At 34.8% G+C, this 17,651-nt stretch overlaps 1 protein-coding gene across 2 annotated transcripts in view; it reads right to left on the reverse strand.

Annotated features, from left to right (window-relative positions):
• The window catches only part of RECK (reversion inducing cysteine rich protein with kazal motifs), a 74,611-nt gene extending 57,259 nt beyond the window's left edge, over positions 1 to 17,352 (reverse strand). For both annotated transcript variants that reach the window (XM_051996316.1, XM_051996306.1), the window contains exons 1-4: positions 16,936 to 17,352; positions 8,210 to 8,268; positions 1,505 to 1,579; positions 252 to 288 (exon numbers count right to left, since the gene is read on the reverse strand). In XM_051996316.1, the coding sequence (XP_051852276.1) occupies positions 252 to 288; positions 1,505 to 1,579; positions 8,210 to 8,268; positions 16,936 to 17,041 (277 nt within the window). In that variant the 5' untranslated portion in view covers positions 17,042 to 17,352. The remainder of the gene's footprint in view (positions 1 to 251; positions 289 to 1,504; positions 1,580 to 8,209; positions 8,269 to 16,935) is intronic.
• Between the last annotated feature and the right edge of the window lie 299 nt (positions 17,353 to 17,651).

Consider the following 17,651-nt stretch of genomic DNA (forward strand, 5'->3'; position numbering starts at 1 on the left):
TTATTTTTAAAAGTGCAATAAATGGTCAAATGAAAAAAAGCAGTCAAATAATCAAATAAAACAATCCAACTTCTATAAAAGATTATATGATTACATATATAAGTTGAAAAGGACTTTAAAGTCTTGATCAAGTCCAACATTCTCCTCTCACTTTAAGGACATGAAAACTGAGGCCAAAAAGTTAAATGACTTGCCCAGATAATTATTATATAAGTACAAAGTAAAAAAAAAATGCTAAAGTTTATCTTTACCTGGTAAAGAAGAGTTCATACAATTCCAAACATCAACCTAAAAGTATATTTTATGCAAAAAAGATTAGCGATTTTTTAAATAGCATACAATTTTGAAAAAATATCCAACAGATGCTGACAATTTAATTATATCCAGATTAATACAATTCATTGTTACAAAATCATATTCATTTCAGATTGAAATAATGGTTATTCTGATCATATTACTAAATATAAATAATCTAACTAAAAATTATTAGGAACACTTCTTAAAACCCAGTGCCAGTAAGACCAACTGTCAGAATTAGACTAGGAAAAAAAATATGTCCTATTTTGTCTACAGCAAAATGAAGTTGCACTGATGAAGGCTTTAAGTTTTTGAAAATCACAACATCACAAAAAATAAAACTAAAATACCAAGTATTTAGCTACCAATTTAACATTTTCGATCATATATGATTCCATGTCTGGAAAGAATCTCCAAAAGAGGCAATGGGATTCCTTGGTACTGTCCCTGTAATGACTCAAGCTGTTAGAAATAATGAAATATCTACAGCTATCTCAAGTATCAAGGTCGAGGATGAAAAGGGACAAATACCAAACTATCTCCCCATGATAAGTAGAAAAATGAGAGAAAGTGGTTACAAGCTAAGTACCTAGTTATTACATCTGGGAAAATGGTGGAAAAATCAGGGTGATTTTATTGTTGGACGAACCACCTCCACTGATACAGATCAATAACTGTTCTGTAACAGTCTTAAAGAGCTGCCTGGAAGACTAAAAAAATATGTAATTTGCCTGTAGTTACAATGTCAGTATGTGTCTGAAGCAATATTGTTCTGAATCCTGGTCTCTGCTACTCCAGGTCTGACCTTTAACCACCACTGTGGTTAACGCTTCATGATTCTAGTTTTCATAAAATTCCTCAAGATAAAATGGTATAAAATGGAAAATCACCAAATTCAATTAATATTTCACATTATTAAAAATTCCATCATATTTGTAATTATAATTTTTAGTATGAAAAAGTGGGAGACTATGAAATAATCTCTTAACATAGTAATATATGTAGAAACTTTTCATTTCCACAAAGTTAAATCTAACATTTTGTTCATAATGTAAACCCCAAGCACATAAAATTGATAAGTCAGGAGAAAAGTATTTCACTAGATGCTTAAGTTTTTAAAAAAAAAAAAAGACTGACATACAGATACCTGCCCTCTACCCTACCTCTCTTCCATTCCCCCCATACTTCAAATTAAAATAAGACGTACCATTGATTCTGGGCAGTAACTTGGTGCTCTCTGCAAAAGATGTCTTAGACGAGATTCACTTTTTGATGATAAAATCTATTGAGGAAAAAAAGGATCAATGCAACTAAATAAAACAAAACAAAAAACCTTCCATAAACTTTTGAGTTATCAGTTATCACATTTTTCTAGTTTCAATGAATGCTTAAGATCTTTATCCACTTTCCAAATACAGCTGCTTATATTAATTTTTAAACACTGTGCAATCATAAATTAGGAAATAATAAGAAACAGTATATGCTACAGTTTTGAGACATTGCTTTTAAGTAGCCAATAAGGAAAAAAAGTGTGAAAAATCAAAGCAACAGTCTCCTATACAGTTCCATTAAATTGCTTTCAAACAAAAAAAAAATTTAAACAGAAGAAAAAAAAATCTCCAAATTAATAGAAAATTATCTCAGGCTAATCTAAATAGAAATTAACCCTTTTTTCAAAGGAAATGTCATGAATCAGAATAAAAAAAGAAAAAAAAACAATTATAAAGAATCACTTATCAGTATAAAAAGCACGTTTCAGATTCAAAGAAATTAGTTTATTTTCGATCACAATGGATCTATTCTGTGATCTCATAGATATGAGATTTCCTTAAATAATGTAGGTAACATGTCCATTCTACTCAATTTATGCAACTCTCATCCATTTTTTCCTGTTAGTTTGCTATAGAGGGTCCCCCCAAAATATTTGTTTTCTTTTGCTATTGAGAACCTATCAGTGGAGCATGTCTTGTCTTTTGGCACTGAATCAATGCACTATTGATGAAGTTGTTAACTGATTCAACTATTCTGCATAGCAATTTGGAACTATGCCCAATGCTTTATAAAACCATGCATACATACCCTTTGACCCACCAATACCACTAGTAGGTCTGTATCCCAAAAGAGATTTAAAAAATAAAAAAAGAAAAGAATCAATATGTACAAAAATATTTATAGCAGCTCTTTTCTAGTGGCAAAGAACTGGAAATTGAGGGGATGCTCATCAATTAGGGAATGGCTGAACAAATTGTGGCTTTATGTGATTCTATTAAAATGTTATTGTGATATAAGAAATGATGAGTAGGATGCACTGAGAAAAATCTGGGAAGACTTACATGACCTGATGCAAAGTGAAATGTCCTATGTAAAAAGTAATAAAAATATTGTAATATGAGCAGCTGTGAATGACTTAGCTATTCCTAGCAATACAAGTATGAAGGACTTATGATGAAAAAATGCTATCCATTCCCAGAGAATGTTGGTGCTAAATAAATGTTGTTGACTTACCTTGGCCAAAGATTTTATTAGGAAGAGGTAAGGAAAGGAGAGCCAAGATAACAGAGAGGAGCCAGAAAATTGACTGAGCTCTCTTCATTTTCCCTTAGAAACAACATGAAATCAAGGCTCTAAATGAATTCTGGAGTGACTGAACCCACAAAAATTCTGAGTGAAGCAATTTTCTAGCTTAAGACATCACAGAAGGACTTCAGGAAAGATATGTTACACTTGAGTGGAAGGGGAGAACAGGCATGGTGCAGAAGGAGTCTAATAGGAGGCTCTTAGCTATGGCAAAGATCAGCAGTAAAGGCCCTTTGGTTCTAATTCACCCAGCCAGTGACTCAAAAGACTATCTGTAAGACCTCCAGCCCCAGTGTAGAAAGAAAATTGTGAACTCCTCACAAGGAGCCAGGCCAATGCAGCTTGGTAGGGAAGCTACCAGCAACCTCTGGCCCCAGCATGGTAAGCTAGTAAGAGGTCTCTGTCCTCCTTGCAAAAGTAGCTTCAGACAGTGTGTCTTGTGACTAAGAGCAGAGCTAAATTAAAAAAAAAAATAAGCAAAGAGCGCCCTGATTATTAGAAAGTTATTTTGTGACAGGGAAGATCAGAATACAATGAAGAGGAAGATATGGGCAAAATGTCTACATGTGAATCCTCAGAGGAATATATGATTTGGCTTCATGCTCAAAAGGTTCTTTCTCTTGGAAGAACTCAAAAAGAAAGTAAGCTTAAAAAATCAAGAGGGAAGAAAAATGAAGAAAAGAAATAAGAGCTATACAGGAGAATTATGAAAAATAATTAACAGTTTGGGGGAAAAGAGCCAACAGCTTAGAAAAGGAATCACAAAAATATATTGAGGAAAACAACTCCTTTAAAAGTAGAAATGGCCAAATAGAAAAAGAGATAAAAAGTTAACTAAAGAAATAATTCATTAAAAATTAGAATTGGACATGTAGAAGCAAATGACTTGATGAGACATCAAGAATCAAACAAAACCAGAAAGATGAAAAAAGAAAAGAAAAAGAAAAGAAAATGTAAAATACTTCATTGGGAAAAACAAATGACCTGGAAAATAGATCCAGGAGAGATAATTTAAGAATTATTGGATTATGTAAAAGCCATGATAAAAAAAAGACCCTCAACAAGATCTTTCAGGAAATTATCAAGGAAAACTACCATGGTATCCTAAAACCAATAGGTAAAATAGTCATTGAAAGAATATACAAATCATTTTCTGAAAAGAGACTCCCAAATGAAAACTCCAAGGAATATTGTTAAATTCCAGAATTCTCTCACTAGATTTGGCTCACGGAGAGAATAACATACACAATCAGTTGGGTATAGAAATTTATCTTATTTGATAGGGAGGTAGAAGAGGAAAAAGTAAAGAAAAAGGAAGAGGGAAGGCTGATAGAAAGAAAGAAAGAAGTAGAAGAGTAAAAGAGTAAGAAAGAGGGGACTGATAGAAGGGAAGAAAGATTGAGGGAGTTTGGCATCAGAAGCAAAACACTAGTGAAGAGAAAAAGGGTGAAAGGAGAGAAAAAATATAAATGGGAAAAATAGGATGGAGGGAAAAACAGAGTTAATAATTACTCTTAATGTGAATGGGATGAACTTTCCCATAAAATTGAAACAAATAGCGGAGTGGATTAAAAGCCAGAATCCTAAAATATGCTAATTACAAGAAACACATTTGAAGCAAAGAGATATGCTTCAATATTTTTTTTAGCCACAATGCCTGGAATACTCTCCTTCCTCATTTTTGCCTTTTTGAATTCTGGAGATGGAACAGAATATAGTGTGCTTCAAGTGAAGTTAAAAAACAAAAAAAGCAGGGTAGCAATTTTGATCTCAAATAAAGCAAAAGCAAAAATAGATCTAATTTTAAAAAGATAAGGAAACTATTAAAGGGTACTATAGATAATAAAGAATTTATCAATACTAAACATATATTTACCAAGTGGTATAATATACAAATTCTCAGAGAAGTTAAGTGAATTGAAGGAAGAAATCAACAGCAAAACTATACTCGTGGAGAATCTCAACCTTCCCCTCTGAGAATTTGATAAATCTAACCACAAAATAAATAATAAAAAAGTTAAGGAAGAGAATACAATCTTAGAAAAGTTAAATATTGTAGCTCTAGAGAGAAAACTGAGTGGGGATGAAAAGGAATATACCTTTTTCTCAGTAGTATATGGCACCTACACAAAAAACTGTCATATATTAGGGTATAAAAACCTCACAATCAAATGTAGAAAGGCATCTTTTATGGGTCACACTGCAATAAAAATTACATAAAATAAAGTGCCATGGAAAATAGACCAAAAACTGATTGGAAACTAAATAATTTAATCTTAAAAAACTGAGGGAGGGTACTACAAATATAAGGGGCAGTCAGTGCAAAAACATGGAGACCAAAGATGGAGAGCTATCTATGAAAAATAATAAGAAATCTTTGTGTTATCTATGAAAAACAATAAGAAATCTAATTCTGATTATACTGTAAAGGGAAATGATGTGTAGTAGAGCTAGAAAAATAGGCTGAGTCAAAGCTATAAATAAAATACTGCTCAGTCTAACTATCCAAGCTGACTGAATATGGATCACAACATAGTATTTTCACCTTTTTTGTTGTTGTTCACTTGCTTTTTTCTTTCCTCTCATTTTCCCCACTTTTGATCTGATTTTTCTTGTGCAGCATGATAAATGTGAAAATATGTTTAGAAGAACTGCACATATTGCAATTCTGTCAAGGGGATGGGGGTGGAGGGAAGGGAGATAGAAAAATTAGGAATACAAGGTTTTTCAAGGGTAAATGTTGAAAACTACCTTTGCATGTATTTTAAAAATAAAAAGCTATTATTGAGGGAAAAAATTTAATTGGACATGCAGCTAGGTGGCTCAGTGGATAAAATACCAATCCTGGAGTCAAAAGGATCTGAATTCAAATCTGGCATGAGACACTTATTACTAGTTGTGTGATGCTGGGCAAGTAGCTCAACACTGACTGCCTTCAAAAAAATGAAATTGGAAAATGTTTAATAAAATATATAAAAATGCATTACAACATAGATAATGTTAATTTATAGTTTTCTAAACCAATAGGCAGCCTACAAGGGTCTATTTCCATTTGAGTTTGACACTATTACTGTTCAAGGAAGCAGTCCAGCGAACAGAGAACCAAGAAAAAAATCAGAGTTTAAGACCCATTCTGGCCAAGTCACATTACTTATAAGTATCCTAGGCAATTAAAACTATACATTTCAATTTCCTGGATTAGGAATTTCTTCATTCAGGAGTTCCACATACCTATTAAATCAGGTCCAGCCCTTCTATCTGTCCCTATATACACTAATCTGTAGTTTACTGTATTCCCCAGACTTCTCTCTCCTAGAGGAATATAAATTCCTAGAAAGCAGGGACCATTTCAATTTTGTACTTTTTCCCCTTCACACTGCTAGTTGTATATAGTATGTGTACTTTAAAATGTATAACTTTAAAAAGCACAAACTGAGTGTTTTAATATTTCTAGGAATTTTAAAAATAATTTTGATACATGTATACCTTGTTGGAAAGTCTTTAAGTAACATTCTGTGATAACCCAAAACTCCCAGACCTTTTTTCAGAACTGCTGTCTAACCATGCCTCATATTTCTGAAGCTGATTGTTATATATCTAAATATAATTAACTTTTATCTCTATTGAATTTCATCTTATTTGTTGAAGACCAATGATTTAGTCCTATCAAGATCCTTTTGGATATTTACTCTGTTATTCAATGTGTTAGCTACTCCTCCCAGATTTATGTCATTTGTAAAGGTAATGAAGATATAGTTTTATTCTAAGTTATTTCCAAAAATGTTAAATGGTATAGGACAACCAAGCAGAGATATCTAAGGTACTTCACTAGAAAACTCTTGCTATATTAAAACTGATACATTAATAACTGCTCTTTGAGTGCAGTTATCAAACTTATTCAGAATTCATTGATGTGAATAGTATGAGTCACTTCAACAAAAATTTTGCTGAAATCCACATAAATGCTATTCCAAATTACTCTTTACCTACAAAGCTTAGCAATATTGTAAAGAAAAAAAGGTAATGATGTTAATTGGGCATGATCTATTCTTGATGTAGTCCTACTGATTAGGTTAGTGATCACTTTTCTTTGCAGATTTTTGATTACTAGAGTTTCAGTTATTAATATCCTAAAATTTTTCCAGGCAAGTCAAGTTTGACTTAATTCTTGGAAAAATTTCAGGATATTAATAATTAAAACTCTAGTACTACTCACTTTCTTTTGCTGGCCTTAGTCCATACAGGATCAAGCCACATTCTTATATTCATCTTCTATTCCCTGTCTTTGCTTCTATTTTCAGGATATTTCCTAAAATCTAAGTTGACTAGTTTTCCATGCATCCCCACCAATCTTTTCAAATAAATTCCTTGTTCCCTTCTCACTGAAAGAGATTCCTTGCATCTTCAGAATTTCATTCTTAATTCCCATTCCTCCTAGGTTGACTTTCCTTATTACATTTTAGTTTCTGAGAGCCTATTTTTTTGATTAAGTCATATCTACTCAAGCCATAATCAAGTTATGAGTGTTATCTCACCATGTCTTAGTGATTCCTATGAGACTGTATTTGCCATATATTTCTAAGTTCCCATCTCACCCTTAAAAAAATTTCTATCTCTTTATATTTAGTGAAGCTGATTCTTAAAGAATGGACATGCAATATCCAAGGATGGTATAATCTTAGTTCCCCTAGATTTTTTTTAATACATTATTAAGGTTTCATACAGTCTTCTTGTGACTGAGATAGAGAAATACAGACTATATTAAGTTCACACTCCATATAATAATAGAGCATACTTAGGTGGATAGAGGGGTCTGGTTGAAGGGCCAGACTCAGCAAAGATCAGTGCAGTGGATCAATGTCAGCTTAGAAGGAGGTCTCCAGTAGTGACCTCCTTTTATGCTGTTTTAACATTTATATCAGTGATCTAGATAAAGGAATTATCATATGATATAAATTATGCATATGATATAAATCTGGGAGGGAGAGTCAACATGTTACACGACAAAATTAGGATCCAAAAAGATTTTGACAGGCTAGAGAATTGGGCCAGATTTAGCATATGAAATTGAATAGGGCTGAATGTAATGTCTTATACTTAAGTTTTCCTTAATCAGCTTCACAAACAAAAAAAGTAAGAGTCTCAATAAAATGCATTCAGTTTCTGAAATAAGCTACCCAGGTACATATAAGACTTATGAAACTACAACTAAAAATAATATAAATAAAATAATTTTATTAATTAAAAAAAAAAGAATGGACATGCAAGTCATCACTGGGTCAGGATTCAAAGTCTTATATAACTAATTGTCTCTACAAGTATTACACAAGCTTACCTGTTCACAAACATCACGGCACATTAGATTATCCTTTGCATGATAACAACATAAGGCACCTAGGGAGAAAAAAAACAGAATTCTTACTCTTCCCAAGTATTACATAACTAAATACACTCACATATAGCTACAATAAACACTCCATCTTGAATTAGAACACCACAAATAACCTTTTTTAAAAATGACATTTTTCTCAGTTTTAGAAAAATCCATAAAGACTGACATTGTTATCAACTCTCTTACCATCAGAGTCTCTGGCTAGCTCATCAATGTATTTCTTAAAAAACAGTAGCAAAAATGAATACAACACAGCAGCTGTGATGAGGTCAAAATACTGCAGGCCTATCATCTCCCTTTATTAATACAGCCCAAAATGAATTTGATATGAAAATAATGTAAAATTATAAAATGACAAGAGATAATTAAATGACAGAAAAAGTATACTTAAAGAGCAAACAAAGAAATTTTTGGAAAACAGGACTCTGAAGTGAAATTTTACTATACTTACATGTTTTTACATTTTATAAAATGCCTTTGCAAAATCCATGTTACTTAATATCTCTATCTCACTTTCCTCATTAAAATATAAAGTATACTTCCTCCCTAAAATATTAGACTAAATAACAAAAGAAACAACTAAATACTGCATCCAAAGGAGAGACTGTAAACATCTGGATTTTTGAGTCATCCTGAGAACTTAACACACTGAGATCTTTTTAAGATGATTTATAAAAATCACAAGATTTCAGAGGTAAAAAAGTCTCAGAAGCCAACTAGCCTAACATGAAACATCCCAAGAAATGGTAATCCAGACAAATGCTCTTAGTAGCAACAGGAAACTAGTTTGTCTCTGAAAAAAATCCATACACCTTTGTCCTGCTCTAGTTGTTACAAATTTTTTCTTTATATTGAGCCAAAATTTATCTCCCTCAAACTTCTATCCTACTGGTCCTAAATCTGCTTACCTATACAAGACTTTTCCACATAACAGACTTTCTAATATTTAAAAATAGCTAAGCCTTTTCTTCTCCAGGAAAAGCATCCTTAATTCCTTCAAATGTTTATTAAAATAGCATGGTTTTATTCATCATTTTGGGCCTGTTCATGTTGTTCTTAAAATACCATATCCTGTAATACTCTACAAATTGCTCTGACAGTGACTTTATACTCTACCCACATTCTAGAAACATTAACTTTTTTTTGACTACCACTTCAAGGTACTTATCATCTTCTATTGCACAGGAAATCTAGAATTTCAAAGTGTGAACAAAGTTGATTTATAAAACACTTTTAGTACCTCAAGAAAAATAAACCTATCAACCCATTACATAAATTCCAGTTCAAATATAATGATCTCAACTGGTTCTAGCAATAGCCAAGATGATGGAGTTGCAAAAAAGAAAACACTGAGCTTTGCCCACTACTTCTCCAGATCCAGAAAATACACTGAAGCCTGATTAAGAAATCCAAGGGGAAAAAAAAATCACAGAATCATTTTTACTGACTAGTAAAGGAAGATACAGAAAAAAATGAGGATAGGATCTGACCAGGAGCTAATCACACTGAATATTCCCGAATAAGATGAGTTTTGCACCAGGGCAAAAAGAAAGCTAATAAGCATTTATTTAGCATCTACAATATGCCAAGCACTGTACTTTAAGCACTATATTTGTTAACTTATATGATCCTCACAACATCGTTGGGAAGTAAGTAGTAGTAGTATTCCCATTTTAGAGTTGAGGAAATTGGGCCAGGAAATGGTTTCTTAATTTGCCAGGCTAAGTCGGCTATCAAATGTCTGTATGCCACATTTGAATTCAGGTCTTCCTGATTCCAAGTCTAATGCCTTATCCACTCTGCTGCCTACCTGCCACACCTCAGATCCTAGGTTTCAGATTCAGCATAAAGGTGCCTGACCTTGTGTAACAATAAACTGGCAGCTCTGTTACTCCCTACCTAGTTCAGTCTCAGATCTGGAATAGACTGAGGAGAGAACTTGCACCTAAGAATTGCATTCTGGGGTGAGGATCAATCATGAGCTCTAGGTTAAGCAAGGACTAAATTCAGAAGAAGCAATTGCATTGCTTGGACCCCAGAAGTGGAACAGGATTCCCATTCCATCTTCCAGACCACTGTGAAATCTGTGGAGGAATAAAAAGAGAAGGAATTCTAAGCTAAGGTTGAGTACTTGAATTGTTACTATGAACTATCAGGGTTTTCCAGCTGGCTGATCATGGCTGAGTTCAGTAGTAGTCTTTTGAAGCTCCCATTGAGTTACAACTTCAAGTCTATTTCTCAAACCAGGAGGGCAGTAACCAGATTTTGCCCTGGGTCGGACCACAAAAAGCATGCAGGTTTCCAACCTGAACTGTCACTGAGATCCTCGAATACAAAACTCAATATCCTAAAAAAATAGCAGAAGCAGCTCAGACATTCTCTCCAAAAACATGTAAAGCTTAGTCTTAATATAAAGTGCAAAGTCAGGAAGTAGGTTGGAAGAATAAGCAAACAAAAAAATCCCACCATAAAAAGCTGTCATAAAGATACTCAAGACAAACCCAAAAGAAAGATAAGAGCCAAGAGAAGACAGAATTAGAAAGAGAATTAACAGCTTGGCACATGATACAAAGCCTTGTCCAAGGAATAAATCCCTGAAAATTCTCAACTGGACCAAATAGAAACCAGTGACTTCATAAAACAAGAAAAGATATTTAAAAATAAAGTCAAAAGACTGAAAAAAAGAAGAAAATATAAATTATCTCATAGTCAAAAACCAAACCAAAACAAAAAATTAATTTCTGTCCTGGAAAAAAAAAAGATTGAGGAGACACCATTTGAGAATCATTGGACTGCCTGAAAATCATGTCCAAAAGAGCAAGGCAGAATGTTTTAAGAAGTCATAAAAGAAAACTGCTCAGATATTTTAGAGTCAAAAGGCAAAGAGGAGATAAAGCAAAGCAAAACCCAAAGGTCAGTTCCTGAAACAAACTCCTAAATGAAAACTCCCAGAAACAATGTAGCCAATAATCCAAAGCTTCCAAGTCAAAGAAAAAATAATGTAGTCAGAAATAGTTCATGTACCAAGGAGCCTTAACCAGGATCCCATAAAATTTAGTATCTACTCTAAGAATAGAAATAGAAAGCTTGGTATACTATCTTCGAGAACATAAAAGATATAGCTTAGAACCAAGAAACAGTCAGTAAAATTGAATGTAATCATAGAAGGGGAAATGCACTTTAATGAACTTTAGGACTTCTAAACATTTCTGATGAAAAAATGAGAGCTGCACAGAAACTCTGAAGTGCAAACACAGGAGTCAAGAGAAACAGAAAAAGGTAAATATGAATAAGCAATCATAAATGAATAAATAAGGAGAAACTATTTATATTGTAATAATATAGGGAGAGAAAACATCTAAAATCCTTGTGAACTCTATCATCAGGATCTTATTAAATAGAAGACCTGTGGCTATTATGTCTTGATGATCTTAATAGAATAGAAAAGGAAGGAAAGGAAAAATATACTGAGTGTGAGAGATGGAGGAAAGGAAAGGAAGATTAGGGAAATTATTTAATATAATCAAAAGTATGCAAATAGAAGTTTATTTAAAGAGGGAGGAAAGGATAGGGAAGTGGCTGAGATGCAAACCTCACTTTTATCTGAAGTCATCTATGGTAGGAAGAATACACATAGACACAATAGATATTCTATTTCATTCAACAGAGAAACAGGAGAGAAAAAGAAGAAGAAAAAATAAAAGAGAGGGTAGAGTAAGTGAGGGATTTAGTCCTAAGTAATCTAAACTCTCAGATTGTACAAAAATATTTGTTGCTCACTTTGAGACAATAAAGAATAGGAATCTGAGAGGTATCTACCAATTGGGTAATAGCTGAGTAAATTATGGCAATATAAAAGTGATAGAATACTAGTGTGCTATAATAAGTGATGAACGATAATATAGAAGAAACCAAGGAAGACTTATGTGAACAGATACACAATAAAGATAGCAGAGCCAGGAGAACAATTTTTACAATAAGAGTGAAAGAATTAAGATATCTAACCAACATAGTAACCAACCACAATTCCACAGGACTTATGATGAACATGTTTCTCACATCTTCTGATAGAGAAATAAAGGACTCACAGGACAAAATAGAGAATATATATATATTCTCCATTATATATTGAAAAAATGGTTTTAAAAATTGTGAACCAAAAAAAAAAGGAAAATGAAAGGAACAAATATTTAGTTCCAGCAACAGTCTATGTCAATTAACTAAGGCTAAGCCTAAGTAAGTTTGGAAAAATCCATTACCACTAAGTTCACCATCACAAGATAAATTATTTAGCCACAACAATTCATGAAACAAACAAAACAAAAACATGACACAGAATATCCTTCCATATGTTGTTGTTCCTTCTGCTTCTAACTGTAACAAGGTTGGAGTTATAGAAAAGGGGATATACAATATAGTAAATTAGTTTTTAAACCATCTATAAACAACTTTGGTATTCAATATAAGATCTTTGTCCAATGATGAAGATGGCTTATTTCTGGAGGAAGTAAACCTTAACAATCATAGTTGTAAAATTGGAAGGGACCTTAAAGGCCATCTGGTTCAAATTTCTCATTTCATAGATAGATGATCATTACAAATAAAAATAGCTAATTGTACCTTAGAACTATCTTACATAAGGAAATTACATCTAAAAGTAATATAAATGAAGGTGATGGAGGTTGATGTTTTTTGATTCATGTGTAAATTGGATATCTCTTCCAGAGCTACCACAATGGCAGGATAAAGTCAAGATGAGTGATGATGACTCAAGATGCAGGGAATAACGTTGGTGTCTTGTCTAAGCTCAAAGTGCTCCACAATACTTGCCTTCATAGCTATTGGAACGGCTTGTTCTCATCTGTCCATTCCACTAGGGATAGACATTCCCATACCACAGGGTTTGAGATCTCTTGGTTACCCTCAACTTGCTTTAGCCCATCTGCAGAAATGGTTTACCCCAAGGTGTGGCCAGTGTGCATGCTAAAGCTTCTTAGAGCAACAGGTGAGAGTTACGTGGATCAGGAGGACACCAAAAATGGAGAGAACCCTTGTAACACAGTGATCATGAGTCCTTAATAAGTGTTTCATTCATTCATTCTTTGGGAAGTTTTTATTCTACTGAAATGAAAGGTCCTATCAGTTCAGGTAAAAGTTAATGAAGGCCTAAACTATATTGAATGAGTAAATAGAAAAAAAAAGTAGACAAGAGACATTGTGGAGTAGAACAACAATATTTACTGACTTGATTACATGGAGGTGAGATGAATACAAAATTGAGAGGGAAAAGTTGAAGGTGATAAAATTTCAAAACTGAGTACCTATTAAGTTAATATTCCTCTCAACTAAATAACTAAGTCTGAGGAAGAGTCAAGTTTAAAGGGATAATGAATTCTGCTTTGGACATGTTATGTCTGAGGTGCCAAGGGAGATGATTAACAGTGAGTATTGATGTGGATTTAAGATTCAGGATAAGGGAAGGATGTATATTAACTTTCATATAGGTCTTTAGGAGCATATAGTTAGAGGTTAAAGGAATCTAGAAGGTCATCTACTCTGACCTCTTCAGTTTATAAATAAGGAAACTGAAGGTCAGGGATGTTGATCTATGCAAGATCAGTAAGGGCAAGATTTGAATCCATATCCTTTGACTCCTAGAGAAGATGAAATTATCATGAAAACACTTTGGAATGAACTTTGTTCATGCTCCTATTATTTAAATCTTGTTCATCTTTCAAGCAAGCTCTGCTTCCCACAGAAAGCTTTCTCATACAAATCTTACTTCAAATTTGATCTCTCCAATAGTTTCTGAACTATTAATCCATATGATCCCATCATTTTGTTGTAACTATCCTATGTGTTTTTCATGTTAGTTTTACTTCCTTTGGTTATATAGGTGTTTTGAATGAAGCGATCAAATCTAACACTTATTTTGTATTCTTTGTTCCAAATTCCAGCTTTTTATCTTCCCCTTCTTAAAGCCTACCAGAATTTTAGGTAGATAGAATGGTAAATATTCAATAAATAATTGATTAATGACATCACTTGGTTTTATTTAGGATCTTCTAGAGAGGATAATTTATCTATAATACTTTTTAAAGGGTAATTTTATTTCCCTATTGTGTTAAAATTATTTCAAGTAAACGTCTTCCAATCTCTTCTACTCACCTACTGAGGTACTGTTATCTATCCTACACCACAGTTAATACACTTAACAATCCACTTTTCTTAAAGACCTATTTTCTGTATATTTGGAGCACCTGGGTTCTGATTAAAATCACATAAGTATTTTAGAAAGCAATTTGGAGTTATGTTAGGAAAACTTTTAATTTGTTCATACCCTTTGGCCCAAGGAGTTCAATAGACTGTTATTATATGAAGGGGATTACTGCCAGAGAACATATTTACAAAACTATGCAAAAAAGCATTATTTGTGACATTAAAAATTCAGAAACAAAACATGTGCTCAAGGACTACTGAATGGCTGAACTGTAATACATGACTATAAAGGAATAGAACTACATTGTAAGAAATACTAATTTGAAGAATTCAAACCAACTGGAAATACTTATATGACATTACAAACTATAAAGAAAGCAGAGCCAAAAATAACAAAATACAACTACAATAGTTTATTAAATAAAGATTTATGTACAACAAAATTGATCAACGTTAGAATCGTACTATCAAAGTTCAAAAAATAGCCCTCCTTTCTTTTAATATTCTATAAACTGTTTTCAAGGAATGTACTTTGGAAGAGGGGATTTATCTGGGATTTCTGTTGGGGAATGTCTACTGTGTCAAAAACAAAACTGTACCAATAAAAACTTTTAAAAAGGGATAAATAGAAAAAAAATCATGAGACATTTTCTTTCTTCTGATAATTAATCAGGGTTTTGCCTGAAGTAAATTTTCAAGTTGAAAATTATTAGACGATACTCTCAAGAGCTATGAGTTTTATTAGACAATGCTCTCAAGAGCTATGCGCTTTATTAGACAATACTCTCAAGAGCTATGAGCTTTATTAGACAATCCTCTCAAGAGCTATGATCTTTATTAGACAATGCTCCCAAGAACTATGATCCACCTTGGAGGTTATATAACCTGGCTATAACTACAATACACAGAGCTTTTGCCAAGCTTCTGGCAACTTCTTAAAAGACACTATAATTGTGTAATCTAAATAATTTCCTAGATTTTACCAGTTATGATTTCTAATATGAAAGACTTCATTGTACAAAAGAACTACAATTTTCTACTACTTTAATTCCCTCTAATGCCAGAGGATCTTGCAAGAGGATCATTATCACAATTCACCTCTCTAGACATTTGGTTTTCCTCTCAAAATTATGTAATACTAAATCCTTTCCCACATTGCTATTCTCTGTACCTCTATTACAGAATTTCTCTGAATTTTAATTCGTAGTACCAAGCTCTATTCCAAACTAACTCTAAATTTATAGCAAACACCCTAAGTGAAACCAAAACTCATTGTTGTCAGAAAGTTTACCCCCCTCAAACAACAACAACAAGCTAAGATTCTCCCTCAGTTCAGTCTTTAAGAACAGAGCAATAAGCAATAAAATTTCTTTCTTTTTTGTTCTGGGATGGGCAAAGGTTGTTTCAGAACAAGGGGAAAAAAGTCATTCCTTTGGAAATACAAATAGCAAATCCTTCTACTCCTTGGCCAGAATGAGGATAAACAGATGCTCAACGGGTGGGGGGGGGGAGGTTCTTTCTTTTTCTTTTTTGGTCTGGGGAATCCCCTTAGCAGTCTAGAGAATCCTGTGGACTGCTCCCTTCTCAGAATCATGTTTTTAAATCACTGTAAATTAATTTCAGCAGGATTTTAGGGAAAATAGACTTTACTTTTCCCTCCATCCCAATTCGTTGACCCAAGGTTAAGAGTCTCCTGAAGTCAGTCCAGCTATTAATATTAAGTACCATAACCCAGGTATTGTATTAAACACTAGGGATGCAAAGAAAGGCAAAATAAAAGTCCCTGCTCTCAAGGGGCTCTAATGAAGAATACAACATGAAAATAGCCGTGTAAAAATAGGATATATAGAATTTCTCAAAAGTTTTAAGAAAGCTGAAGGCTGCACGAATACTTTTGGGACACTCTGATTACAGGATAAACTGGAGGTCACCTCAGAAAGAAAGCACTAAGATTATATGGACAAAAATGAGGGAAAGCTTGCAAAAAAATAAAGTTTTAACGCGGACTGAGAGAAAGACAGGAGAGATGAAGATGTGGTTGAGGGAAGGGAGTGAATTCCTGGAACCGGGGATAGGACCTGAGGAGGTGGGGGACGGCCAGGAGAAAAGCTCGGAGGTGGGAGATGGAGGTTCGCGTACCAAGAACTACTAGAGAAGAAATGGGGGCAAACCATCGGCCCACCGTAGCCAAGCTTCTCCTACCACGGGAGGCCTAGTCCAGCATCCCAAGAGGTCAGGACGGCCCCACCCTCACTCTCTCACTGCTACCCTCACTCTCTCACTGCTTCCCTCACGCTCGACATGCGCGGGCCTGGGTCGGATCGGTCCATGTGCGACCGAGGACCCAAGGGACCATTCGCCATTGCCCAGAGGGTCCTGGCCGGGGCCCCCTCCGCCATGTTGGTAAAGTCTTACGGAAGGGGTCTAGCCCGAAAGCCCCTTCAACTCACCAGAAGTGCCAGGGACCAGTCCCACGGCGGCCTCCGCCACAGCTGCCGCCGCCAGGAGGAAGACTATAGAGTAGCGCGGGGCCGGGACCGCCGCCTCTTCCTCCATAATGCGGACTAGGCTGGGCCGGGCCAGGCTGGGCCGGGTATCCAACGGAGCTGCTTCTCCCCTCGACCCAGACTGGCCGCTGCAGCCGCAACCTTCAGGAAGAGGCTCCACCCCTTCCCTCCCTCTGATTGGCTGGGGGGACGCCCAAGCCCCGCCCTGCGGCCTCGCGGAGATTCCTAACAGTCCAGGCTGCTGGAATGCGCCCAAAAGTCGAGGGTGGGTTGGAGGCCGGGGAGAGGCTTGTCTGTTCTTTGTTGCTGGTACCAGTCCCGGCACGCGCGCTTCCCTTCTCTCTCACGACTGTTTCCGCACACCCTGGATTTCTGCACCATCCAGGGGTCCATCTCATTTCAGAGCTTGCGGGGGCCAGGGCAAGGGAGGGAAGTATAAAAAAGCTCGAGAGGAGAACCAAGTTTTCAAGCTAATTTCTTCCATTTACAATTTTAATTTTTCATTTAATTATTTATTTTTGCATGTGTGCTCTTTGCAGACTGGAACCGTATTTCGCCTGTCTTTGTACCCCCGGCACTTTGCGCATTTAGTGCTCGGCACATAATAAACTCTTAAGAGATGCTTGTTGATTGTTGAATGACTAAACTCTTCCAAGTTA

The sequence above is a fragment of the Antechinus flavipes genome, chromosome 1, assembly GCF_016432865.1.
Source record: "Antechinus flavipes isolate AdamAnt ecotype Samford, QLD, Australia chromosome 1, AdamAnt_v2, whole genome shotgun sequence".
NCBI classification, from domain to species: Eukaryota; Metazoa; Chordata; class Mammalia; order Dasyuromorphia; family Dasyuridae; genus Antechinus; species Antechinus flavipes.